The sequence below is a fragment of the Arachis ipaensis genome, chromosome B6 (assembly GCF_059453495.1).
Source record: "Arachis ipaensis isolate K30076 ecotype BB chromosome B6, ASM5945349v1, whole genome shotgun sequence".
NCBI lineage: Eukaryota > Viridiplantae > Streptophyta > Magnoliopsida > Fabales > Fabaceae > Arachis > Arachis ipaensis.
The window spans coordinates 26,486,715-26,511,357 of NC_142441.1; the positions used below are offsets into that span (position 1 = coordinate 26,486,715).

At 32.5% G+C, this 24,643-nt stretch overlaps 2 protein-coding genes and 1 non-coding gene across 4 annotated transcripts; 2 read left to right on the top strand and 1 right to left on the bottom strand.

Annotated features, from left to right (window-relative positions):
• The first annotated feature begins 2,123 nt into the window (after window positions 1–2,123).
• LOC107647866 (uncharacterized) lies at window positions 2,124–7,163 on the top strand. 2 transcript variants are annotated; one of them, XM_088490585.1, is made up of 12 exons: window positions 2,124–2,270; window positions 2,450–2,535; window positions 2,644–2,721; window positions 2,865–2,939; window positions 3,105–3,157; window positions 3,769–3,919; window positions 4,342–4,452; window positions 4,700–4,826; window positions 5,170–5,267; window positions 6,253–6,391; window positions 6,683–6,735; window positions 6,850–7,163. In XM_088490585.1, exons 1-12 carry the CDS (start codon window positions 2,195–2,197, stop codon window positions 6,931–6,933), a joined length of 1,131 nt encoding a protein of 376 aa, XP_088346711.1. In that variant the 5' UTR covers window positions 2,124–2,194; the 3' UTR covers window positions 6,934–7,163. The 2 variants fall into 2 exon arrangements, with proteins under 2 accessions (XP_088346711.1, XP_016207402.1); XM_016351916.3 differs by having other exon boundaries at window positions 2,158–2,341; window positions 2,446–2,535.
• Window positions 7,164–8,756: 1,593 nt separating this feature from the next.
• Window positions 8,757–8,828, bottom strand: TRNAD-GUC (transfer RNA aspartic acid (anticodon GUC)). Its single transcript has one exon. It is a non-coding gene; the product is annotated as a tRNA-Asp (tRNA).
• An 82-nt stretch (window positions 8,829–8,910) lies between these two features.
• On the top strand, window positions 8,911–12,353 carry LOC107647865 (uncharacterized). The gene is made up of 10 exons (XM_016351915.3): window positions 8,911–9,287; window positions 9,370–9,522; window positions 9,655–9,707; window positions 10,095–10,245; window positions 10,469–10,579; window positions 10,916–11,042; window positions 11,171–11,268; window positions 11,664–11,802; window positions 11,952–12,004; window positions 12,124–12,353. The coding sequence occupies exons 1-10, from the start codon at window positions 9,042–9,044 to the stop codon at window positions 12,205–12,207; spliced, it is 1,215 nt and encodes a 404-aa protein (XP_016207401.1). The 5' UTR covers window positions 8,911–9,041; the 3' UTR covers window positions 12,208–12,353.
• The last annotated feature ends 12,290 nt before the right edge of the window (window positions 12,354–24,643 follow it).

A 24,643-nucleotide genomic window follows, 5' to 3' on the forward strand; every position in this document is an offset into this window, starting at 1 on the left:
TTCTCAATCAAATTGGTCTATTAAAGACTACAAATTAATCATATTTGTCCTTCAGTCATTCTATTAACAATTTTTGTTAATGATTGATGATGTGAAACGATAATTGACAATATACACGAGGGATAATAATCAAATTAGTTCTTGAAAGACTAGGTATTCTTTAAATTTGTCTCTGAAACATTTTCTCAATCAAATTGATCTATCAAATATTAAAAATTAATCATATTTGTCTCTCAGTCACTCCATTAACAATTTTTGTCAACGATTGATGATGCGAATCATTAATTAACAATATACATCATAGTTGATATGTCTAATTAAACATTGACCAAATATGTTTATGAAAATCTATTAATTTAATTATTTTTTCTAAGTACATAAACTTTATTTCCATGATCTAATAACTAAATTGATAAATTTTCACATATTTAATCAATATCTAGTTGAACATATAAGATACCATTATATATATATATATATATATATATTATTAGTTAACATTTTACATAATTTATTATTGACGTAAAATTATTAATTAAATAATTAAAAAACAAATATTATTAATTCATAATTTTTAAAAATCAATTTAATTATAAAATCTTTGAGGGATGAATTAAAAAAGATCTCTGAGACTAATTCAACTATTAACGTATTTAATTAAGAGTAATGCTACTGTGATGATGCCATTTTTATTTCTCATGTGATGAAACTTGCTGGCATAGCTGTAGAGGCGACACGTTTGCTATTCTTTGTAGGTTAGTGAAGTATTGCATCAGATGAATCAGGTTTGGAGTTAAGTTTGGATTGCTCCATAATCCATATTCACGGATTTTTAGATAAAGTATGTATTTTTATCTACCAAAAAAAAAGTCATTTTTTTTGTCCTCAAGTCATGTGCTTAACTCATCTTAATTTTTTTTTTTTTTGTGACTGCTTAACTCATCTTAATTAACAACTTTTATAATTTTTAATTTTTAATTTTGTAACTATGGTATGGGTATTGGAGGCTGTTTGTGTTGTTTTAATTTTGTCGTGATTGAGTGTTTAGAATTTTTTATAATAATTTTATATATCGGTTATGAAATGAAATAAGTTTAGATATATGTGCGTAAGTTTTTTTCGTAGGTGACGTTAATAAGATAAATTGTGTATCAAATTAAAGGATTTTTATTAAATAAATAAATTACTCATTTTATTTATTAAAAAAGCATTTAATTTTTTAAATAAATTAATTAAATGTTTTCTGTTTTAGAATACTAAAAAATAATAAAAGTTTTATTTAAAAATATATATAATTTAGGATGTATTTATTAATTTACAAAGTATTATTTATCTTATTTACAATACAAATGAGATAAATTATATTATAAATACTAATTTTTTTTAGTTATTTTATGGTCCAATTATATACATATCAAGTTACAATAAAAAAAAATATTCTTTTATTTTATTTTAAATTCTTGATATCAATTTGCAAACGAAATTTAATCAATTAAAATTTGATTTATTTTATTTATACTCGATATATATTCATACTTATGTCATTATCACTATAAATAAAATGTATAATAAAGTATAAAAATATAATTTTTTTTTAAAATTATATATATTGATAAATAAAACATGTATAATATTTATATATAAAAAGCTCTAAATTAAAAAATAATATTAATATTATTATTATTATTGATAATATGAATAATTTCACACTGAAAAACTTCACACATCTCACTTCTTGGATTTAATTCAATTTAGAAAAAAAAAATGAAACCTCTAAAACTATTCTGTTCAAACCGAAGTCACCTTATTTTATTGGTCCTTATAATTTTGTGAAATTTTTAATTAGGTTTTTATACTTTTTTTTATTGAATTTTTGCACCATTTTTTTTAATTAGGTCCCTCTTAGCAATAATTGACTTAATTTTATAGAGACCCACCTAAAAAATAATTGGTACAGAGACCCAAATAAAAAAAATATATAGAGACCCAATTAAAAAAATTAGTACAAAGACTTAATTAAAAGGAAAAAAATACAGAGACCTAATTAAATACAGAGACCTAATAAAAGGAATAGAAGAGTTGCAACTTCCAAAAAAAAAAACATAACGTGTGACCATCCGTTGTCTGCCAACTCACTTCATCACATGAGGAAAAAAAATTTAGCATCATCACCGTAGCATACACCATTAATTAAATGGAGCTTTGCTTTGTGGTGTATGGGTTTTCATGTTACAGTCAACGAGGCTCTCTTGGCTGTTGCAGAGATTTGAGTTGAGTGTCCGTTACAATTACCATTACCATGTCCTCCGATTCCATTCCTGAAAATGAAAACCTCATCCTTGTGCTGCTTCTCTCTCTATTTTACCTTCCATCCAATTTCATTTTTTGAAGCTCAAAACATGTTCCCTTTCTAATTCTCACTTCTCCCTCTCTGTTTATGTGCAGTTAGGGTGTGGATCAGTGTCAATTGATTTGTTGGCCACTGTTGCTGCTTATCCCAAACCTGATGAAAAAATCAGAAGCACTTCTTTCAAGGTTCATCCATATTCACGGTTTAAGATAGGAAATTTTAATCATTTATTTATTTTCGGGGTTAAAGAAGGCAACATTCTTTGGTATTAATTGTTTGCATTGTTTGTTTAGGTTGAAGGAGGTGGCAATGCAGCAAATGCTCTAACCTGTGCTGCTCGCTTGGGACTCAAGCCAAGGCTTATATCCAAGGTTCTTACCCCTTTTTTGTTAAATCTAACGCATAGTCTATGATCCTTCGTATCCTATTAGTCTTGTATAAATGTTGATATTAATTTGATAACCTGTTTTTTATGTAATAGTTATGAACCTGTTTGACACCCGATTATTATTAGGTTGCAGATGACACTCATGGCAGGGCCATAATAGATGAATTACAGGCTGATGGTGTTGATACATCTTTTATAGTGGTAAACTAACTGTTTGCAATCTCCATGAAGCTTTTTGTTTCTGTGATCTTCAGTTTCTAGTCTTGCAGTTATCTGATTTGTTTCTAGTCGTTGGTCGGTAAATTACTCTTTATTATGCATGTGTAATTTATCTTATTGTGTTATCTACTTCTCTTTTATCTGCAGGTATCCGAGGAAGGGACTTCACCATTTACTTATATCATTGTGGACAGTCAAACGTAATGATCATTCTAACTGTTGTCAATCTTTATTGAAAATTTGACCTATATAGTACTCTTAATTCATTACTTACTCTCTTGATTGTTTTGACTCATTGTACTAATCCTATCTACATATGGCTACACCATCTTTCTTTATTGAGTAATTTGGTTATCCGAATTCCAGAAGGAAAATAAGGGCATTGATTAGGTGGATCTAATTGAGAATCTAGTCGAAGTCCCGTGCTTGGATTTGATCATAAAATAGTGGATTGTGTTGTATTTTTATTTTTCTTGAATAGAAAAATCAAAGTAAACAAAAGTTGCAAACCCTTTTTTGCCTATACTTCTCTTTTTTATTCCTCTTTCTTTCTTTTTTTCTTTCTAATATTCTCTTATCTTCTATTTATAAGCTAATCAGCTTTAGATACTTCACAATTTAAGTGACTGAAACTGTTGTTTAGCAGCAGTAATGCAGGCATGAAAAGGAAAGGTTGCGCATTCTCTTAATAAGAATAAAACAACTATGCTGTATGATTATTCTTAATTGATAGATGTTCAGGAATTTGGTGCTAATGTGGCTGCTGAAATTTTTTTCCGTAAATCAATTAATTGTTCATGTAACTTTTCAGGAAGTCCCGTACTTGTATACATACCCCAGGATTTCCTAAACTGATGCCAGCTGAACTTCCTGAATCAACTTTGTTTTCTGCATTGAGCGGAGCAGGAATTGTTTTTTTGGATGGGAGGCTGAATGAAACTGCCTTGGTTGTTGCACACGAGGTTGTTACATGCATTCACGTTGTTTGAATTCTAAGAGCCTAATCATTTTTACAAGTTGAAGTCTCTATGGAAAATAGTTATTGAATGCAGAACTTTCTATATTGTATCTGGTGAAAGACTAACTTCCATAACTGCTTATTGTCTTGTATTAATACATTGCAACTCCTCACACTGATGGTTGAACATAAGATCAATGGCTTATATGATGGAGAAATATAAGTGATTAAATTGCAATAAATAAAGTTTCCATGGCATAAAAGTTATGTCAACATTGTTACGTGAAATTGAACCAAGTTTCTCTTTTGTTGTTTCTATGGAGCTTCCCTTTATTCATCATTTGTATTGTGTATTTTGTTCTGCTGGTGCCTGGTACTGGAGGTTGAAGAAGTGCATTAAACAAAATTGCATATATTCCAGTGCAGGCAGTTAGGAAGAATATACCTATCTTAATGGATGCCGAAAGGCTCAGAGAAGGGCTTGATGATCTCATTCAATTGGCCGATTATCTTACATGTGCAACGCGTTTTCCTCAGGCAAGTCAATTGTTTTCTCTAGAAGTGATATATGTTTATAAGAATCAACATAATTTTAGAATTCTCTCATCAACCGTGTTTCTTGACATTAGAATTGAATTGATTTTGACATGCTATCTTTCTAGTCTACCTGTATATAAATAAATTTTATCTTTGTCCTTATGTGTTTGCATAACCTGTGCTTTAATTTTGTCCTTTAAGAATCATTGATTGCACACATACATGATGTACCTATCTCTTCTGACAGGTATGGGCAGGGGCAACAACTATTCCAAAAGCACTCGTTTCTATGGTTTTAAGGTTACCCAAAGTCAAATTTGTGATTGTAACTCTGGGAAAAGATGGATGCATAATGCTTGAGAGAAGTGTTGATGGTACATATGTGATATTCCCATTTCACCTTTTCTTTTAGTTGGAATGTTGGATCCATTTGAATTATGCATAGTGCTTGTCAAAAAAAGTCAAAATTATGTTGTATCTGCTTTGAGTTATTTTTAATTTACTCCTTTTTTCTATAGGATACTGTGCTCACTCATCCATCATCCGCCACTAAGTAGGGCATGGCCCTTATTGGGACCTCATCCAATGATGGAGGAGTAAGCATGGTATTCTCTATAAAATGTGTACAATAAACATTTCTCATGTGGTTTTAGCTTAAACAATTCATATTTATTTTACCTTTGTTTTAATATAATAAAATAAAATAAAAATCTGCAGAGGGTGCTTCAAGGGAAGAAGCGGATGTGGACAGATTACTAGAATCTCTGGAGATGAAAAGGAATAGGAGCACATATATGCCAACCTGCATATCATCGGTAATCTCAATACACACATCATACTCTTTCTCTACAGTGCTATTACTGAAGCAAACTTTGTCTGTAAGCACCATGAACTATGCAAGTATTGCAAATAATAACTGAAGCAAATTACTCGTATGGATTTGTGGACATCGATGTGGTTCTTAGGTAGCGTTTGTTTTGAGGTACTGAGACAGAGACTGAGATAGTGAGACTCAGTATCGTGTTTGTTAGTTCAGAGACTGATACTAAAATTTCTGTCTCTATCTCTAAAATTTCAGTACCTCCAAAAAGTAGGGACACAGGAGACTGAAATTTTTAGAGATGGAGACTGAAACTTTAATAACATTTTATACCTAAAATACTTTCATTTCAATTAATTAATTCCAATTTTACCCTTTTTGCAAATTAAATTAGAGTTTCATTCTTGTTTCAATTCATGTCTCCCATTTTGCACCAAACAGAATACTGAGATTTATTTCAATCCCTGTCTCTTAGTCTCTGTCTCTCAGTCTCAGTCTTTTCGTCTCTGTCTCTCCACCAAACGCTACCTTATTGTTTGCGTACCCTCTTGCATGAGCAAGTTATTGACGTATACAACTCATCAGATGTTTTTTTTGTGGTACTGTATCACAAATTCAAAAGTTACTAAAATAAAGCCAACGTTTTTTAGCTAAGGTTAGAAGCTAGATGATCTAGCAAATATTGGGAAGACATTCATGGATGCCAATAAACCTTTGCAGAAAACAGTTGTTCACATTTAGTAGCCCTGCATTCAATTGCCAATGTTTGGCATAGACAGTATATTTAATATTAATGTCTTACAAAGAGAAGACTAACAAACAGCTTGCATTTGTTCCCAGACATAATTATTTGAATTATATATTAAATTTTCAGATCACCTCATGCCTCTATATTGAGAATTAGTGATCTCAAACTTAATGCTTATTTGAACTTTTGGTGAACATTTTTAAGTGATATACTTGTTCTTCTTTACTTGCAGTCAGTGACAAAATTGCAGGCAGAAGGCATAGGAACAGTTTGTGGGAGGTTATATGTTGGAACTGCCGAGAACATACCACCATCTGAGCTCATTGATACAACTGGTGCTGGAGATGCATTTGCTGGAGCTGTTCTCTATGGTAATGCTAACACCTTTGTTCTCTATAGTTCTTTTGCTTTCGTGCGGGGTTGGTGCTTTTTCCTCGATTCTTTTCCCCTACCATGTCATTCTACAACTCATCATTGGAGGTTACAAGTATGATTACGTGTCAGATTTTATCAGTTACATTGTTATATTTATCTATTTCGACATGGATCAAACTATAAAAAAGCCTTCTACATGTTCAAAATTCAAAACTTCATGTTTCTTAGTTGTTTCCAAAACGAATATATCGAAGTTAAGACACATGCTGCCTTGGGTTGCTTTTCAGCTCTCTGTGCCAACTTTTCAAGGGAGAACATGCTGTGCTTTGCTGCTACTGTGGTGAGTAGTCTTTGCAACGGTTATTAATGAAAAAGAATGTTGCATAGCTATCATATCAGGTACTTTAGTTACATCATGGATGGTTTATCTTACTTAGCTGCATGGCGATTGCAGGCGGCAGCAAAGTGCAGAGCTCTAGGCGCACGAAGTGGCCTTCCACACCATACAGATCCGCGGCTAGAATCATTCATGCAGTAGATTTTTATATTTGGTTGGTTAAAATCATATCGGATATGGTTTGAAGTTCAGTTTCATCACAGTTGGAAGAGTGAGAGGTCCAGCTTAATATGCTTATGCTTTTACCTTTTACTTGTTAATGAAATCATTTGATTTTGTTATTACTCAGCATGACTTATGTGAACTTCCTACTACCCTCATGCTTCATAAAAAAAAAGGAAAATTAAAAGCGTTTTAGTTTAGCATAACAACTTTCCATCTTCCGAGTAGATTTCTTAATTTAGCATAATCTTGATATGTTGGTTTAATAAAAGATTACTCGCAACAAAAGTAAATGGTTTTAGATGCTTCTTAATTGAATTTTGTTTTCTTAAGGAAGTCTAGCATAGGGCAATGTTAATGTTACCATTACTAAGAAGTTTTTAAAGGTTTTTTTATTTAAATAAAATAAAGAAAGACCAATGTTATGATAATTCACCTAAACCAATTTTCAAAACCTAAATTCCCTATTCCTAATAATATATAAATCGTCTTAGGACTATGTGTTTTGAATTATATATTAACTGTTACATCCTAGGACGATCTATGCTTGGAAGCGCTCTCAAGAGATACACATAAATGGTCCTAGGGTACTGAGCTTTCAAAATCAATGTAAATCGTTCCAGGATGTGATGATTTACATATTTTAAACCTAAAACATTGGGGAAGGACGATTTATGTGCAACTTGTTAATGCACAATAGACTGTGACGATTCACTTGCAGTGGGTCAACAGGTTATTGCCTATGTTTTGTCTCCATCATTTGCAGCAAATTTGTCCGTTCAAGACTTTAAGCAGAAAATGCAGATGACTTGGGTGATGATGTGTGTATCTTTGGAGAGCTTGTAGCAGCAATGAGAGTAGCACTTATATTGGATGGTACACCAGCATTCATGGAGGTTAGAGATAGGGATCTTCTTGCCAAGGCTATAGGCGATGATGGGTCGGATTCAGAACCACTCATTATTGGTGATGATATCGATGGCGAGGAAGACACAACGTGTCGGGAGATCGCAAGCTCAGTCAAGCTCTTGAGGCAATGAATCAATTGGCATTTTCAGATCAACAGCTGGCTGCTATTCATGGAGACAGGCCTGGTATGCTTGGCCCAGACGAATTTCACAGCCTATTGTGCATTAGCAAGTTGCACATAAATCACTCTAGACTACTGAGGGTTAGCTTTTGCACATAAATCGTCCTCCTCCAATGTGTTTTAGGTGTAAAACGTATAAATCATTATGTTGATTTTGAAAGTTCAGTATCTTAGTACGATTTATATGTATTTCTTGAGAGCACTTCCAAATATAAATCGTTTTAGGGTGTAACGGTTATATAATTCAAAATACACAGGCTTGGGACGATTTATATATTATTAGGAATAAGGGATTCGCGTCTTGAAAATTGGTCTAGGAAAATTAGGTAATATTGGTCCCTTTTTATTTTATTTAAATAAAAAAACCATTTTTAAACTTTTTGCTTCAATAAATAAATAATAAATTATATTTTGTATTTTTTTCTTTACAAAATTTTCAAAAGAAAATATTGATAAGTCCTTATTTAAAATTTTGGTACAAAGTATATTTAACCTTTTTTTTTTGGGGGGTCCATAAAGTAAGTTTTACTTAATAACAGTTGATGGGCATCCAATCTAGCTGTTGAATGTAGCATACAAGACATTAGACAAGTATATATTATTGGTTGGCTTCTTTCCTTGAATATTCGAAGGCCCAATAAGAATAGCCCAAAAGTAAGTTTTGGGAAAATAATTATTAGTAAGCGCCGATAACCCAAAAAAATTAAAAAAACGCCGTTGCCGGGGATCGAACCCGGGTCACCCGCGTGACAGGCGGGAATACTCACCACTATACTACAACGACTTTGTTGAAATACGCCTTCTCAAATTTCAATACTAATGTTAAAACTTAGCATAGAAGCCTAACACGCCATCTTTCTCCTCCGTACCGTTTAACTGTACTCGCCTACTCGGTCACACTCATCAACTGTGACCTCTGATCTTCTTCTTCAACTTTCTTTCTCTCAAGTGTCAAGTCTCAACAGACTAGGAAGAGAGAGAGAGAGAGAGAGAGAAAATGGCAACGATGTGGAATTCTTTATGCGTGGCCAATGGCACTCTCTTCAACTCTTCTTCTCCACTTCTTCCTCTTCGTTTCAATTCTAACTCCAACCTTCGATTTCGCCGCGCCACAATCACAAGCATGTGCGTTCCTGAAAACGACGTCGTTGTGATCGGTTACGGAATGACTACAGTTGACTTCTTGGCCACCGTTGACTCTTTTCCGAAGCCCGACGACAAGGTCCGCACCACCTCCTTCAAGGTGATCTTCACTCCACTCATTCATTGCTCTTTCAGTCATCCTGTCATTTGCATCTGAATATGCTTGCATTTTTTTTTTATAGGTTCAAGGAGGTGGCAATGCCGGCAACGCCTTAACCTGCGCCGCAAGACTCGGCTTGAAGCCTAAGCTCATCTCCAAGGTCGGCGACGATTCCCAAGGCCATGCTATTCTCAACGAGCTTCAGCGCGACGCCGTCGACACCTCCTTTGTCCTGGTGCTAGCAACAATTCATAGATCGGAGTGCTTCTGTTCATTTTATCTTAGCAGGCTATTGTTCCGTAATCCTTATTTATATGTGGCTTCTTCTGAGTTGAATTTAATTTTTTTTTCTCCATCAATTTTCCAGGTATCAAAGGGTGGTAGTTCCGCGTTTTCGTATGTTCTAATCGACAACCAGACGTAATGCTCTTTGCTTATCTGCTTGTTTGTTTGTGTGTTTATTTTGCAGATAACATTCTTCTTTTTTCATTCACCGTGTTCTGAACCCAAAATTTCGCTTAGAAGTATTTTCCTGTTTATGAATATTTGTGTAAGTGTACTTTTAGAACATTTGCCACCTCCCTCTTGGTATTGTATATCAATTCTTTCATCACATTAAGATGCTTAGTAACTCTGCTAGTTTTCCAAATGCAGCTAGGAGCCTGAAGTGTGTTTTTGTTGATAATACTTTTGTTTTCTATTTACTTTTTTAGTTTTTTAAAGTGAAATACAATTAACAGAGTGTATGGCTTAAAGTTATCCTACGATTTGAGTTAATTGTCTGTAATTTTTAATTAAAACTTTCAGAAAAACTCGGACTAGTATTTACACCCCTGCACATCCTCCCATGATGCCAGATGATCAATCCCAATCAACCTTATTATCTGCATTTAATGAAGCAAGATTAGTGTATTTTGATGGACTGACTACCGATACTGCTCTATTCATTGCACAAGAGGTAATCACGATCTTACTTTTGCTTTGAGTTTCTTCACTGTAGCATGATAAAAGTTTTCCAGGTATGCATTCTGGTGAATGATAAATAATGCTTAATGCAGTTAGTCTGCATGACCATAGGTGAAATTTAGAAAGTGATCATTAGGAACAATTTGGAACTCTTTTGTTAAAATTTGATTTTTGATATACTAACATGGACTTAACTGCTGAATTTTCAAATGCAGGCCGCTCGAAATAAGATACCGATTTTAGTTGAGGCCGAATCACCTAAGGAAGGATTGGATGAGCTTCTGAAACTTGCTGACTTTGCTGTATGCTCTGCAAGGTTTCCTAAGGTAATACAAGCACTTGTTTCTCATCTGTTCTCATTTACTCTGCATACAGTTTGAATTGGTTTGGACTGGTAATTTTGGATTGGTTTTGGTAGTAGAATTTATAGAAAATGTTTATCTTTTCAGCACCCAAAAGATGGAGACCTGTGTGTTTGGACTTACTCTTCATGGTTTTTACAAAATGCTCCTCTTCTCAGCACCATAATATATATATTTCCTGATTTGACTCCTTCATTATGCATTTAGATTTCAACTCGTTGCTGTATTATGTGTCAATATGCTCATTCAATTTTTTGTGGTGTAGTTTATTCTGGATATATCATTTTTATGTGTTGTTAGGCTTGGACACATGCATCATCTATCCCAAGTGCACTGGTTTCCATGCTTTTAAGATTGCCAAATATCAAATTTGTGATTGTGACTTTGGGTGAAGATGGATGTCTAATGTTGGAAAGAAGTGCAAACGGTGAATACAAAACTGGCCTTTTCTTGTTAATGTTTTAATTCCTCAGAGGGTAGTATATTGCATTGAATTGCATTTTTTTTCCTTCGAGCAAAATGTTAACTTGGAAAACACAATGCTCATTTTGGCAGAGGATGCTGATACAGAAGAAAATGATATAGATTGTTTCTTTGAATCCTTATATGAAAGGAAGGATGATAGCTTGGCTGTCCCAACCTGTATATCGTCGGTAAAATATTGTGGAATTTAAAACTTATACAATTTTTGTTTCATTACGAAGATATATTCCTAGATGCAATTGAATTAGAGCTTATCAGCTTAGTAATTTAGATCTTTGAGGGTTATTGATGATGTAAAAGCTTGTCAATTTGACAATCGAGGATCTCTGGTGGTGGAGCATCCCAACATTCCCCAGAGCAACCAAATTTCATCACTTAACCACAATTATTTGAGTTTTAGCTTAGAAGATTCAATCCAAACAAAGCATTGAAGTAAAACCACATGCTTGAATATATCTTACAACTTTGGTTATTTGGCATGAGATACATTAGAAGGAATCACTGCATTGATGCATGAAGTACTTTTCAAAAGCATTGGAAGAAATCATGTAGATGATTTTCCCAGGGGGTGAAAAAATTTAGAGCAAACGGAAGAGGGACAGTTTGTGGAAGATTCTTTCTTGGAACAGCAGAGAGGATACCGGATGGTGAGCTGATTGATACAACTGGTGCTGGAGATGCATTTATTGGTGCTATTCTTTATGGTAGGTATAGTCACTGATGCGACTAAGCTCAGATTAGCAGATGCACATAAGAGCTCATATTTTTTACTCAGTTAAATGACACAATTGGTGTCTTGCTGTGTTTCAAATTATTTGTAAAATACTTAGTTATGCTCTGACTTCTTTTGTAGCAATCTGCACAAACATGGAACCAGAGAAAATGTTACCATTTGCTGCTCAAGTGGTAAGCTACGCCAAGATTATACAAAATAAACTTTAAGTGGCATTCAAAAGTTAAAGTCAAAGCAAGGGAATTGGACTATGAAGTTTCTTTTTATATTTTTTTCATGGTGTTTATTGCAGGCAGCTGCCAAGTGTAGGGCTTTGGGAGCTAGAACTGGTCTTCCATATCTGGCAGATCCACGCCTAGCAGCCTATTTATGCTAGAAGCATATGGCCTTTCCATTCTCTGCTGTTGGAATGACAGTGATTGATGTGTGTTTTTATTCATATATTGCAAGTTGCAACATGTTCCTTATACTTTGTACATAATCATAATAAGAGCCTTGGACGAATAAGGTTTAGAGACTTTACCATGGAATTAGAAGTGATTTCTTTTTGTTCCCTTCCGTTTTTTCAGGCATTCACCAATCATCGTGTGGTTTATGATCTCATTCCCCCTCCTCTGAATGTGAGTATTAGAATTAGAACTGAGTTGGTCTAATTACTTTAAAAAGCTAGTTTAGGAAGTAGGAGGCAAGTCTGTAAAAAAATGACCAAAAAGCATCTTTTAGGTAGCGTTTGTTTTTAGAGACATGGACAGCACATCTTTAAAAAGTGTTTGAAAGCAAAGACATGGACACTAAACATATTGTTTCCGAGACAGTCTTTTATATTTTTGTGTCCACTCTTTTACGAATGACAATGATAGACACAGAATTTGGAAGAGGGACGCTGATTTTTTTTTATGATTTTTTTTCTTTTTTGTCCATAAATATTTTTTAGGGTAAAGTATATTTTTTGTCCCTAAAGTTTGGCAAAAATTTCAAAAATACCCCTAAGTTTTATTTTGTTTCAATTTTGTCCCAGAAATTTTCGATTTGCATCAAATATACCCTAAACGGCTAAATTTTCAAAAAATTTAAGACTAATCTAACAATAATACATGAAAATTATGCTTGATTTGCTTGTGTTGAGGGTTGTTCTTATGATATTGTTGTTGAATTGATCTTAAATTTTTTGAAAAATTAGCTGTCAGGGGTATATTTGATGCAAATCGAAAACTTTTGAAACAAAATTGAAACAAAATAAGACTTAGGGGTATTTTTGAAACTTTTGTCAAACTTTAGGGACAAAAAGTATACTTTACCCTATTTTTTATTATTCTATTATTACCCCCTTCTTATTTTTCCTAATTTGCGTTGTTCTCAGGAAGGTCTCCATACTCTTTCTCTATCTCTACGTTCTTCTCCTTTCTCTTTTTTCAGTTATTCTATCTTTTTTGTAGAAATTTTTATTGGGTTGGATAATTTCTTTTTTCTTATCGTTCTTACTTCAATATCATTTTAACCTTATATTATATTATTTGATTTGTAATAAAAATAATAACAAAAATAATTAGTCTTGAGACTTTTGAAAGATAAATATTATTAAGGTAAAATTGATCTTTTAAAATGCTAAAAAATAATTTATAAGTTGTAATTGATTTTATATAATTTTAAAAAAAATCAATTTTTTGAAAAGAAAAATCAATTTTTAGATAAAAAAAAATTTGGTTTTCTAAATAAAAATAAATTTTATGTGCAAAAATTAATTTTTTCATGTAAATACGGATTCTCTTTTAAAACTGATTTTGTATTTAAAATTAAATTTGGCTTATTATCCTAAACAAAATTTTTAATTAATCAAACTCAGATTTATTTTTTTGTTAATATTAACCATATGTATTCCTATTTGGCTTATTATTCTAAACGAAAATTTTAATTAATCAAAATTAGATTTATTTTTTTTGTTAATATTAATCATATGTATTTCTACATATTAATAATAAATTTAAAAATAAAATAATTATATTTATAAATTTTATTTTAATATAAATAATATTATATAATTTTTTATTAAAATTTTTGGCCATTTCAAACATTTTTTCAAGTTCTTATTGTCTGTTTCATTCTCTATTAAATTAATTTGTACCAAAAAATTTGAAATCACATGGCTATTTTAGTCATTTCATATAATATTTTAGTCTTGTCTATATGTATTCAAACATAATACTGAACACTACATTACTGTCTTGTACATCATATCCAAACACAGTATACAAAGAATAATTTTGAGTGTCATATTGTGTCCTGTCTCTAAAAATAAACGCTACCTTAGAGTCTTAGAGTAAAACAAAAGAGGTTGCCAAGATTATTGACTGGCCGTTTAAAAACTATGAGGAATAGCTTGGTGTTTGATTTTATTAGTTGTTGATGATAATGCAGGGATAACATCAGAACTAGAACTGTATATAGTTTGATTAATCTAAAAACCAAATTTATTTTTTGGTTAACCAAAAATTTAATTTGGTTAATTAATCAAATTGGTTTTATATGATAAAATTGGTTATTAATTGGTTATAAAATTTAAAAATCGGTTTTTAATCGGTTATAAAAAAATTGATTTTGAAAAAATAATTGGTTTTAGAATAGAAAAATTGGTTTTTGGAAAAATAAAACCGATTTTTGGACAAAAAACCGGTTTTTTAAAATATCATTTTTTTAAATTTGCTTTTAGTTTTGGTTAACCGGTTAAAAACTAGTTTTTTTAAATTTAGTTTTGGTTAATCAATTTTAAAAAATATGAATATGATTTTTAAAATTATTTTGTTAAATTGGTTAACCAAAATGTGGTTATGATTTTTTAACCGATTAACCACATTTTGATTTTTTTATGTACATCCCTAATCAGAACATTAGACATGTTTTTGTTATTTATTTCCTGCTGTTTTTTTTTTTTTTTGTGGTATGTTTTATTTTGTTGTGATTAGGATTTTTTTAAAAAATATATTTTTAAATTATTTATTTATTTATTTTGTACTGAGGGGTCAAAGGGCCAAAAAATAAAGTACGTAAGTAATTGAAAAAAGAATATTCCTTTTTCATTGATGAGTTTTAGCCTGGACAATTAAAGTTAATAATAAATCTGGTCTATTTTCTGTAAATGTCGACAAAAAAAAACCTGTAATGGAGTGTAATTGTAATATCTTTGAGTTTTATCTGAACTATACTCTTACTTTTTCTTTGATTCTTTCTCTTCCTCTCTAGCTTGGTATTGATTATGTTGTCTTGGGAGTAAGATCTTTTAACCGAGCAGTTTTTTTCATGTTGACGTACTTCTCAGCTCACTCCTGTATTTTGTACAAAGAAGTCGGGTGTCTCTTTAATAATATATGTTGGCCAATAGTTCCTTATGTGATATGCCAAAATTATCATCCCATTTTTCAGATACATAGACATTTATCCCAGTATCATAGTAATCAAGGTCATCACTAAGAAATTCTTTGTTTAAAACGATTTAATGGCCTTTAACATATGAATGAATATTTTTATCATGATACAACATATTAGCTCAAAACTATTAGGCTAATGTAATATTAAAATATGATTGAGCTTTTTCATGAAAAGTGATAGTTTTATCAGGTGATATGTTAATATTAGTGTGATCATGTACTATGTAGGATTTTTAGTCAATGTTGTTAATATTATTGTATCCCAAATTTTTACAAATGGATGATTTTGTGGTCCTTATTTTTAAAGGATAACAAAGGTGTGCTTGTATATATTGATGGGAAGGTTGAGATGTTTTTCAAGATGGATATTGATAATATTAACTTCTTTGATCTGGAGACCTTATTCAAGAGATTAGGCTACCATGATTATAAAGTTATGTACTGGTTTGACAGCACTGTATCTGACCTGGAATCTGGACTGCATCCTATTAAAGGAGATGTAGAAATTAACGAGTTACGAGAGAATAAGATGAAGAATAGAGAGATAGATGAGTTTTATCTGTAGTTTGATTACCATATCTTGGATGTTTCACTGTCTAATTCAGACTTTGACATTGAACATGATGAAATTGCTGATAGATCCTCAAGTGATTATGGTTATGAGAGCACGGAGGACGAGCCATACGAACCACCTCCACTAGGATTTGAGGATGATGATGACAGTGAAGAAGATTGTGTTATTGTTATAGAAAAGAGTGCCCATAAGAGTTATGTGGATAGGAAGTGTAAGGAAAAGGCACCCAAGAAGACTATAAAGAAGAAGAAAAGCAATAATATGGGTGGACCACAAAGTACTGCAAAACCCAATTTTTCTGAGCCTAGCTCTCGTACAAGGTCTAGAACTGGTGGACCACAAAGTGGTGCAAGGCCCAATGCTACTAGGCCTATTTCTGGTGCAAGTTTTAGAGATGGTTGTGGGCCAAATTCTGCTCCAAGGTTCACACCATTTCAGCCCAATTCTGATCCAAAGTCGACACTATCTAAGCGAAATTCTGGTAGACCAAATCCTCATAAGCCAAGTCCAGTGCCAGAAAGTGTTAATGAGAATGATGAATGGAAGGATGGTGAAGAAGAAAAAGAGGATCTTGTCTTTGAATATGAATCTGAAGAGTTGCTAATCCCTGAGAGTTCTGAGGATGAGAAAAAACATTATGAATTTTTACAATTTAATAAAGGAGCTGATTTTGGAGAAATATATTTTCAGTTGGGCATGGAGTTTTCAATAATTGAAGTTTTCAAAAATGCACTTAAATATCATGTTATATATGAAGGTAGGAAGATTAGGTATGTTAAGAATGATCAAAGGAGGGTAAGATGTGATTGTGTTCATGGAGTGGAAAGAGTAAAAAAGCCAAGAAAACAGAAGAAAGACAAAGGGGGAGGTGACTCTGCTATCTCAAAAGAATCTAATGAGCCTAATTCTGCCTCTAATTCATATAATCTTGAGAATTATGTTGATATTGATGATGGAGGGAATGGTGAAACTAATGCCGAGAAGGCTGCTGATGCCTCTATGGATAAAGAAGGTTCTAACTCTACTAATGTTAAAGCTTCAAATGATCAAAGCTTGGTTCTACGTGATGGAATTGGAGGAACTCAACCTCCCAATACTCACAATGTGCGAAGAACTACGATGATACATTATGAGGAGGATGACCAAGTATAAGATGGTTTTATCAACACATACAGGCATTGACTTAGCACCTGTGCAACAGAAGAGACTTGATGATCTTGTGAAGGATGTTAGGTATTGGTTTTCAGTTTGGGTTGGTGATGATGAGTGCAAAATCTTTGAGGTTCAACAGGGATCTAAGAAGCTATCTGTACACTTAGGCCAAAATAAGGGCACGTGTAATAATTGGCAACTCACAGATCTTCCTTGTGTTTGCTGCCATTGTTAGGAGATGAGATCGCCCTGAAACATATGTTCACCCCTTGCTGAATATGGGTGCAATTAGAGCCACATATCAGTATTGTGTTCAACCCGTTAATAGTGACGAGTATTGGATTAAGACAGGTTTGATGAGTCCAATTCCACCAACCATAAAAGGCCTTTTGGTCGCCCAATACAGAAGAGAAGAAAAGATCCTAGTGAAAATGAGGCTGATGGAACAAAAACTAAGAAGAGATTTAGAGTTACTTGTAGTAAGTGTCGAGAATCAGGACATAACTTCAAGATTTGCAAAGGAGCTCCAGCCTCAGGGAGAAAAACTGCAAAGTCGAAGAAAATAAATAGAAATCAGGAGGTGGAGGAGATTCAACTAACATAATCTACCCCACAGCCACAGATGATCATTTCTTATTTTAGTTGATGAGATTTTTATATTTTTTAAAAGTTGATGGGGACTAAATCTAACTCTTTAAGAAATAGTTAGGGACTAACTTGTCTTTTTAAAAGTCGATGAGGACTAATCTGGTTATATTTGACATGTTTATTTGGTTGCAGAATAGAGTTTCTAGTGGTTCCCAGCCACACTCATCTGCTAATACTAGAAATCCAACCCGTAATTTGGTTAGTTTTATGTACATCATTCAATAATATGCGTTAACCATAACTCTAGATTATAGGAGATTGCTTGACTTATGTTGTATAATGCTTGTCTTTCAGCAAGCAACCACCAATGTTAGACCCATTATTCTAACGGTGCCAATTGAAAATATCATAGGACTAGCCACTAGTTTAGTAAGTTTAGAATGCCTTTACTCAAATTTCTTTCATATGCTTCTTATATAGTTACAACATTTGAGATACTGTCATTGATGTTGTTTTAATTTACAATTTCAACCCACTACAAACAATATGGCCAGAGCAAAATAACCTGTTGTGAGGCCACACCAACCTGGACCAAGCTTTCCACTAACTACTTTTGGCACTCCATCACCCATCCCCCCACATAATCCACAGATTCAGCAACACCATGGAGTCTCCCTAGAAACAATGACTGCTGTAAGCAAGGGCACTGCTTCCAAGATGTTTCAGTTCATTCCAAACCCATAATTCAAGCACCCAAGGAAAAAGCGATCTACTTGAAAAGTCATCTAGCTGTCGATTTTATTTTTTGAAAAAAACTAATAACATGTTTGTCTTTTATGTGTTGTGTTACTTGATGTGATTGGATAAACTTGAATTTGTCTTTTGATCAGAGATGTATAATACTCTATTAGGAGTTCATGCACTACTGCATGATTAACTTTGGTTGGCATTTTGATTGTTCATCCAGCGAACCAATTTGTTTAAAACTTATGTTTAGGTACAAAACCTTTTTAACGGTGGTTAATTAATCTAATCTGTTATATGTGTTACTTTATCTTTTAGAAATTTTTCCTTCAAATAAGTTTCATTTCATTCAAGACAAAACAAATAACAACTAAATTAGACATTTTCAACATTATTCATTTGACTAAATCTAGGCCCTTACACTTACAAAACAACAATGGCTACTACTAGTGTCAATATTAACACTGCAAAGACAACGATAACAAACACTATACTAGTACATCTACTTTTGCATTCAATCTTTGGGGCACTATTTTGATGAACCTCTAACATGTCGACTCTGCTTTGCAGCTCCATGAGTTTTTGTTGCACTTTATTAGCAGTAGCACACAACGAACCAACATTAGCAACATCAACACCACCCAACATAACATCTTCCACAGCACCATGATTATTCTTGATATTAATAATCGAGTAGTGCTAGGGAGCCAATGGTCTAAGTGTACAATATGTACAATGGGCTAAATCTTTGGTTTATGAATTAAATGAACATCACTTATACTATGCAGAATAACCATCCGGATACCAAGGATAACTATCCGGATACCAGGGATAATAAACATCTCATGTTATAAAAAGTTAATTTTGGGTTCACCAAGGTTCGAACTCTTGACCTTCCGCATCTGGAACTCTTATACCATGTCCTGAAACCACTCATCCCAAAAGCGTAACCTGACAGGATAACGTAACACTAATAATGATATCTCTAATACTCCCTAAACCTTCATTGTACACATTGTACGCTTAGGCCATTGGCTCCCTAGACTTTCTCTTAATAATCAGGTCAACCCATGCAAAGAACTTATAGTGAAAAAGCCTTTCCTGTTAATCACAAGAACACCTCACTCAAACAACTTACTTATACATGGAAATCAACAAAAATTGAAGCTGCAATTTACCTTGTATAGCGGGCATCCGAAAAACAACTTCCCAGAATTTTCTGGAGTCCTTGAAATGAAGATTACAGCATATAAACCACATAGCATTTGGGTGTTCTCTTTTTATCGTTTCAACTTTTCTGATGTTACTATTATCAACATGCCCGAAATCACTACAGTTAGAACCACCATGTCTTCCACGGCGATTCGAACATGATGAACTTCCTTTGCTTGGAGTCATTCCACTTGAAATTGGGGTTTTAGAACCACAATGATGATGATGATGAACAAATATGGTTTCAACAGAGTATCTTAGGCTATCCTCCGCACGCATCGTTTTGGAACTAAAAAACGATGTCGTTCCTAACATAAGCACAAGAACTGTATTGTCCATTTCGATACACGTGACACTTAATGGCCACGTGTATACTTAATGCTCTACATAGACGACTTCCGTCCGTCACTAACGGACAAATTTGAACGAGGAACGGATTCGACAAACAACAATAGCCTCCGGGAACTTAATTGGGTATTTAAAAGGGTTAGGGACTAAAGTGTCCATCACAAAAATCATTGGAGACCGAATTGGATAATTATTCAATTTTTTTCTAAACACCCTCCATGCGATGCCATTTTATTATGAATGAAAAAAACCTAATTCAACAGCACCCCGAAACCATCCCCAACCTCACCTCACTCTGAGACACGCTCTCACCTCTCTCACTCACCTCACCGTCGCTGCCGGTCGTCACTCGCCGCCGAAGCTCCGCTCTCTTGAATGATAAGGTACTCTCTCCGCCTTTGTTCAAATCCTCAACTTAACTATGTTGCAGCTTAAGTGAAGTCTGGTAGTGCCGTGAATGAATGCAGATAGATATAGGTGAAATAATGAAATAAAGATTTAAATATGCGCATTGGAGTTTTGTGTTTTGTCTCATGAAATGATCTTTGTTGTTTTGTCTCATCAACTGATCTCGGGTTTAATTAGTTTACTCTGAGATCAAAGTTGTTGCATTTTGTTATGACTTACCAACTTTTTTTAATTGCTTTTTTTTTTGTGAGTTTTGCTTGGAGTAATTGTTTTGGTTGATGTGAATTTTATTAGTAGATGTAAGGTTAATTATCTTTCCAATAATAGTACTTTTGGTTGTTAATATGGTTTGAAAGTGGGAAGGGGTGAAAGCTCTGTCACTGGTTTTGCTTCTTAATCATGATGCTATTTTTTGTGTCTGCTGCTGCCGCAATTGTTGATTCTGGTGTTGATACATTATCAAATTTGACAATACTAGTTATTCAACACTAATTATTTTCTATTGTACAGAAAAATGAGACCTGTGAAAACTTTTTGTGTAGGTACTAAAAATTTGTACTATGTGTTTGTTGTGCATAGTTATTTTTAAACTATGAACTGGCCATAGAATGGCATTTGATGACATGGTTGTAGCTGTTCTGCTTGCTTGTAATGCTTTTGTTCTCTATTTGTAAGCATGGATGCGCTGCTGTTACGATAAGTGGAGGTCATGTCACCACACATTTCATCTTTTCAGTTGAAATGACTTTAATGAACTTTGCTTTAGAAGTTTAATGGAATTGGGTGTTACCCTTATGTTCTTTTAGTATGTAGTAGAGTCTGTCCACTCTCAATTCTAAATTCTCAAGTACGATGTCTGAAATAGTAGTTCCCATTCAATAATACTTGATTGCTTTTTTTAGTTTATTATTATAAAATTAGTTATTTTGTATAAAAAAACATGAATGTTTGCCTATACTGTTTATTAAAATCTAATATAATAGATGGTGATGGATGTTGTTGATACGGTTATTTTAAAGATGCTTATGGTGTATATGCTATAGTATTTGCCTAGACATTTTTTATGGTTTGGAGCATGGTTCTGAAAATTGAACCGAATCGGCCAGTTCAACCGGAAAAATCAGGAACCGGTCACCTAATTGGTCCGGATAAGGTCAGAAATCAGCTAGTAAAAAATCGGTGAAAAAACCGGTCAAACCGGCAGTTAACCGATGAACCAGGAGAACCGTCCGATTTTTTCACGGTTTATTGGTTTGAAAATTAAACTTCAAAACGGCGTCGTTTTGAAGAAAAAAAAAAGAGAAAAGGGCTATCTTCAGTTTCTCTCACCCTCTCACCCTCCGACAGGCCACAGCCCCTCATCGCCGTCGCACCTCTCCTCCATCGCCGTCGCGGAGCTCCGCTCCTCCATCGTAGTCGCCCAACTCGCCACCTCCACCGTCGCACCTCTCCTCCATCGCCGTCGCCCAGCTCCCCACCTCCACCGTCGTCGCCCAGCTCTCCTCCATCACCGTCGTCGCCGAGCTCTCCACCTCCACCGTCGCACCTCTCCTCCATCAACGTCGCCCAGCTCCCCACCTCCACCGTCGTCGCCCAGCTCTCCACCTCGCCCAGCTCGCCGGTAATACTCTGCCTTCCACCTCGGTTCATGTATGCGGGCATGATTCTGTTCATGGTTCTGTTCTTGTTCCTGTTCTTCTCTATCACAGAAAACATGTTGCTCTCTGTTCATGTTCCTTTCTGTTCATGACTTCATGTTTATCTTTGATGTTTCTGTTCCTATATCTGTTTAATTTTGATGCTTCAATTTTTTGCTGCTTAAATTGGGCTAAAGTTGAATTTGAAGATAACCAAGATTGCCTTAATCTTTTTGAAAAGCTACATATCTTCCTTGCCCATTTTTTCTCTGTAATATTCTGTAGTGTTTGATATTCATATTATGGAGGATAAGATTGAATCATGCTAAATCAGTAAATCCTAATAAAAGTGAGCAAATCTATTGGACAAAGCAGGGCAAATTGTGTTCCTTAATAATAACGATTAAGAAAGTAATCTGTATTGTTTTGACAGCAATAGTCTGCCTGTCTATGTGTGTGTGTCCTGGATGAAATTTGGTGTTGCTAATAGCCTAATATCTTTCTATTCTTTGTTGTGGAAATTTGCCATATCTGATTAGAAAACTCCTTGTTTGTGTATAGAAACCATAGGGATAGTCCTTGTTTGTGTATAGAAAGTTAGTAATTGTATCTTTTGAATGTAGAACACTAGTTTGTCATTATGTACATCTTATTTTTTGTTTAATTATAAACTTTGATGTTTGAAATTGTTTGTGAACCTCTAATCTTAAGTAATGGATAAATTATTATGTGAAATATTAAATTTTATTAAGTTATAAATTATTGAATTTTATTAAGTTTAATAATTTTATTTAATATTTAATTAAACCGGTTGAACCCCGATTCAACTCTGGTCGAACCAGCAAATCATTGAACCAGTAACTTTACCGGTTTATTGACCGGTCCGGTTCTCGCAACCTTGGTTTGGAGTATTGAGATCAGGTTTTCTAATATAAATATGTTATAGGTTAGGCAAAAATGGTAAAAAAATTGGCTTTATAATAGCAAAAGAGGCTAAACTGGTTTTTAAATTGTCAAAAATTAGTTTTTAAGTTAAAATTGATTTTGTTTAACGATTTTTTATTTTTATAAATTAAATAAATGTAATAATTATCAAAATAAATAATTTAAAAAATATTTACCAAAACAAATTATCAAAATAAAAAATATTTTTATTATCGACACGTGTTTATGTCTTTATCTCTGTAAACGAGATATACTCGTTAATCTCGTTTATACGGTAAACGAGATATATATATATTTTTAAAAAAATTGAAATAATAAAAAATATTAATAATATTAATAATCAAAACTTTTGACATGCAATTAGTACATAAAAATGTTGGTAGAAGAGATTAATACGTTTATTTGGAAACTATTAAATTGTCTATTATTAATACGGTTACCTTTTTTCTAACTACCTACTGTTTAAAAATTTAAAATATAATTTAAATACACGTAATTTATTTAATGACCTAGTTAGTGCCTGTTCAGCCGCTTTTCTATTATTTTTAAGAAATTAATTTTATTTTTTTAATATATTATTCGTTCTTCAAATTTATTAGATCACTATTTTTTTATTTTAATATTGACGTAATCTTATTTATATCATATTTTAGTATTTGTGTTAATATATTATTCACCCTTTAAATTTGTCAAATAAGTATTTTTTTTTCATCATTTCAAAATTAACGTAGCCTTAGTTATATGATATTTTGTTAAAATTAAAATTACTATAAAAAAATTTTAAAATGCTAAATTATAAAAACACACATTAAAGATATGTATATGTTATCGGAAAAAGATATAGTTAAAAAAATGACAAAAATGTTATCCTAATTTAATATCAATAATTATAAAAAATTATTCAATAATTAAAAAATAAATTATAAAAAAATAAAATATTTTAAGTTATTTAATATTTGTAAGAAATATAAAATAAATAAATTTAAATTAAAAAATAAGAAAAAAGAATTATGTTGTTATTATGTGTAATAAAATCAAGATAAAAATTTATTAACATTATTTACAAATTAATTATTTATATATTAAATTTATTTATTTTCTCAATCCTATTTAATTTGAAGCAAATTTAAAAATTTAAATTCAAAACCCACTTTATCTTTATGCATAATTTTAATAGATAAAAATATTTATTTCTTTAATCTTATATTGAACATATTTAATTATCTTTAATTTTATTATTATTTTTAAGTTATTAATTTTTATTTTGATTATATCATCTCATCATATCCAGGGACGGACCCAAGCATACAAATGAGGGGCACTTGCCCCCATGATTTTTTAATTTTTGTTTTAAAAGATATAGTTATATATAATATGCCCTCACTTTAAATTTTAAATGACCCCACTACAAATAAAATAAATTCAATTAGCTAAAGTTTTAAATTTATTTTTTTATTTTTTTTATCATTTTGACTATTATTTAACCTAATCAAATTTAATTATTGTACCGTCAGTTCTTTATTCTCTTAAACACTCTTCTTATTTTTATATTTTCAACCTTCTTTTTCTATTCCTTGTCTAATGGTCATCTTCTCTTCATCAAAAAGTAAATTTTAAATTCTCCAATTTTTTTATATAGCTCTCCATGACTCTATGTATCTTTCAATTTCATTATTTTTCTTTTTGATATTTTCAATTGCATTTTTTAATTCAAACAATTATAGTTTAGGTATCAATCTAATATTTTATTTTTTTCGTGACTTTATATCTTTTATTTTATTC

What these genes read in the sequence shown, in the direction of transcription:
- LOC107647866 (XM_088490585.1), top strand. Translation starts at nt 2,195, where the DNA reads ATGGAGCTTTGCTTTGTGGTGTATGGGTTTTCATGTTACAGTCAACGA. An exon ending in TGGCTGTTGCAGAGATTTGA is followed by an intron (nt 2,271 to 2,449) that starts GTTGAGTGTCCG and finishes ATGTGCAGTTAG; the next exon opens with GGTGTGGATCAGTGTCAATT. An exon ending in AGCCAAGGCTTATATCCAAG is followed by an intron (nt 2,722 to 2,864) that starts GTTCTTACCCCT and finishes GATTATTATTAG; the next exon opens with GTTGCAGATGACACTCATGG.
- LOC107647865 (XM_016351915.3), top strand. Translation starts at nt 9,042, where the DNA reads ATGGCAACGATGTGGAATTCTTTATGCGTGGCCAATGGCACTCTCTTC. An exon ending in TCGACACCTCCTTTGTCCTG is followed by an intron (nt 9,523 to 9,654) that starts GTGCTAGCAACA and finishes TCAATTTTCCAG; the next exon opens with GTATCAAAGGGTGGTAGTTC. An exon ending in GTTGGAAAGAAGTGCAAACG is followed by an intron (nt 11,043 to 11,170) that starts GTGAATACAAAA and finishes TCATTTTGGCAG; the next exon opens with AGGATGCTGATACAGAAGAA.